We start from the raw sequence: 2,731 nt of genomic DNA, 5'->3' as shown, positions 1-2,731 counted from the left end.
TTTTTTTTTTTTTTTTTTTTTTTTTTTGGTTTTTAAATTTTAATTATGGGACACATATGTTTATATATATGTAATACTATATTTTATGTGTTTTAAATTTTAAATTTATTTCGTTTATGTAATTAATAATTATATCCTACTACCTTTTTTTTTTTTTTTTTTTGTTTTTGTTGGTATAAAAAATTTGTGAATTATATATCATATATTATTATTTTATTTTTGTTTTTATTTTTTTCCATACATTATTATTTATAACTATATTTATGAAAACGCCTTCTCAATCTTATAAAACAAGTATATTGTTTTTTTAAATATATTATATATATATATATATGAAACAGTACCTAAGAAGGAACTGTACATATTTTTTATGTTTTTATTATATTTTAACATATTCTTATTATTATTAAGTGCATGCTCTTGTTCTTTTCTTTTCTTTTTTTTTTCTTTCATTCCTTCACTTTTTATTTATCAATTTTATTTTTTAATATTATTAAAAAAAGTCTAGATTATATGTTATTGGTACAACAGCAAAAAAAAAAAAAAATATAAAATAGTATAATATAAGAAAGAATAAAAAGATAAGAAGAAAAAAAAAAAAAAAAAAGATATAGAAAAAAAATTAAAGAAATGAGAAAAATAAAAAATATGAGAAATATAAGAAAATGAGAAAATATATGAAATTAAACGTAAGAATAAAATGATTTAATTATTACATTTATAAACTTATAAATTTAATATTTTCATAAAAAATTTATTTTTATATATGTTTGAATAGTGTTAGGTGTTATTCTCTATTATTATACATAAGTATATACATACATAAATATATATATATATATATATATATATATATATTTAAATAGGTACTTATTTTTTGTATATGTAAAATTATAATGCCTTTATTGTAAGATTACACACATGTGTTATAATTTAATTTTTTTTTATTATCACCATATAAAACGTATAAGACTTTTTTTTAATATTCTTATATCTAAAAAAGTGATTTATATATATATATATATATATATATATATGTATATATCTGTGTGTTTAAATTTTTTTTTTTATTACTTATAAATTTTACTATATATGAAATATATTTTTTTTATTTTTTTCGTATGAATAATATATGTATTGAGAAATAATTAATGTAGATAATCAAGAATATATATTTATGCTTCTGTTCTTTATAATATACATATTTGGAAAGAAATAATAATTATAATATATATATATATATATATATTTTATATATATAGTACATATATTTAATTTGTATATATTAGTATGAGCCATTTAAATATTCCAAAAAAAATATATAATTAAGTGTTACTATATATTGTAAGAAATGAATAAAGATGGAAAAAATGATATTTTTGTAGATGATATAATAAAAAATGATATTGAGTTAAAGAAAGAATATATAAATAATGTAATAAATTATAAGGATAGGATACCCTTGGTTGAGTATAAAAAGGAAGAAAATGTAATGGATATATATTCGAAATATCATTTTATAGATAATATATTTATTAATGTGACTAAGAAGGATGAGGAGGATAAATTTGATATACGCTTTGTAAATAATAATGATTATAATGAAATAGATAATGAAATAAATAATGAAATAGATAATGAAATAGATAAGGTTGGTGATAATGATATAAACAATGTTGTTAATAAGGTGAAAATAAATAACTTCCTACATTTAAATGAGAAAAGAAATGTAATAATTTTATTAAGTGGTTGTTCAGGATGTGGAAAAAGTACCTTAAGTTGTTTATTAGCGATGTTTTTGAATATAAGACATATTATATCAACAGATATTATAAGAGAAATATTAAGAAAATTTCAAATAAAAAAAGATAGGTATCTTCGTTTTTCTACATATGAATCATGGAAACTACATGCTAATGAAGATGAAATGAATATAATCCAATTATATAATAACAAATTAAACAAAAGTGAACATATAAATGATAATAATAATGATAATAATAATGATAATAATAATGATAAAGAAGAAATTGAGAAAATATTAACAAAAAAATGTATCGAAAATTATTTAATACAGTGTGATGTTTTATATCCATATATAGATGAAATAATATATGAGAATATAAAAAAAAATCAATCTTTAATTATAGAAGGTGTACATTTAAGTACACACGTAATGAAAAAATTAATAAAGAAATATCCCAATAAAATTATATATTTCTTAGTTTATATAAATGATAAAGAAACTAGTATTAAAAGATTTGCTAAAAGAACAAATAATAATAAATTATCAAATAATAAAAATGAAAAAGTAAATAAATATATACAAAACTTTAATTACATAAGTGGAATTCAATCATATTTATTACAATCATCAAAAGATTTAGATAATACAATCAATTATATTGAAAATATTGATATTTATAGATCCTTACAAATAATTATGAATTCTGTATATGCTCATAAATGAAAATATATATCTCCAAACAAAGGAAAAGTAAGAAAAAAGAATGTCTGATATAACAAAAAAAAAAAAAAAAAATAATAGATATATGGCATATTTCAAGGAGAATATATAAACATGTATATATTTATATTGATTTTTTTTTTTTTTTTTTTTTTTTTTTTTTTTTTTTTTTTTTTTTTTTTTTATTTAGAGATTTTATTTTTAAAATTTTTTTTTTAAACTTTTAATTTTTTTATTTTTTTTTATTTTTGATTATTATTATTT

At 15.9% G+C, this 2,731-nt stretch overlaps 1 protein-coding gene across 1 annotated transcript; it reads left to right on the top strand.

Annotated features, from left to right (window-relative positions):
* Positions 1-1,351: 1,351 nt before the first annotated feature.
* On the top strand, positions 1,352-2,470 carry PGSY75_1308500 (hypothetical protein; the record flags this gene model as incomplete). The annotated part of the gene is made up of 1 exon (XM_018787150.1): positions 1,352-2,470. The coding sequence occupies one exon, from the start codon at positions 1,352-1,354 to the stop codon at positions 2,468-2,470; it is 1,119 nt and encodes a 372-aa protein (XP_018639892.1).
* Between the last annotated feature and the right edge of the window lie 261 nt (positions 2,471-2,731).

This window comes from Plasmodium gaboni, chromosome 13, assembly GCF_001602025.1.
Source record: "Plasmodium gaboni strain SY75 chromosome 13, whole genome shotgun sequence".
In the NCBI taxonomy this organism is placed as follows: Eukaryota; Apicomplexa; class Aconoidasida; order Haemosporida; family Plasmodiidae; genus Plasmodium; species Plasmodium gaboni.
Note: the sequence above shows the minus strand (reverse complement) of the source record. Positions and strands in the feature narration are given on the sequence as shown.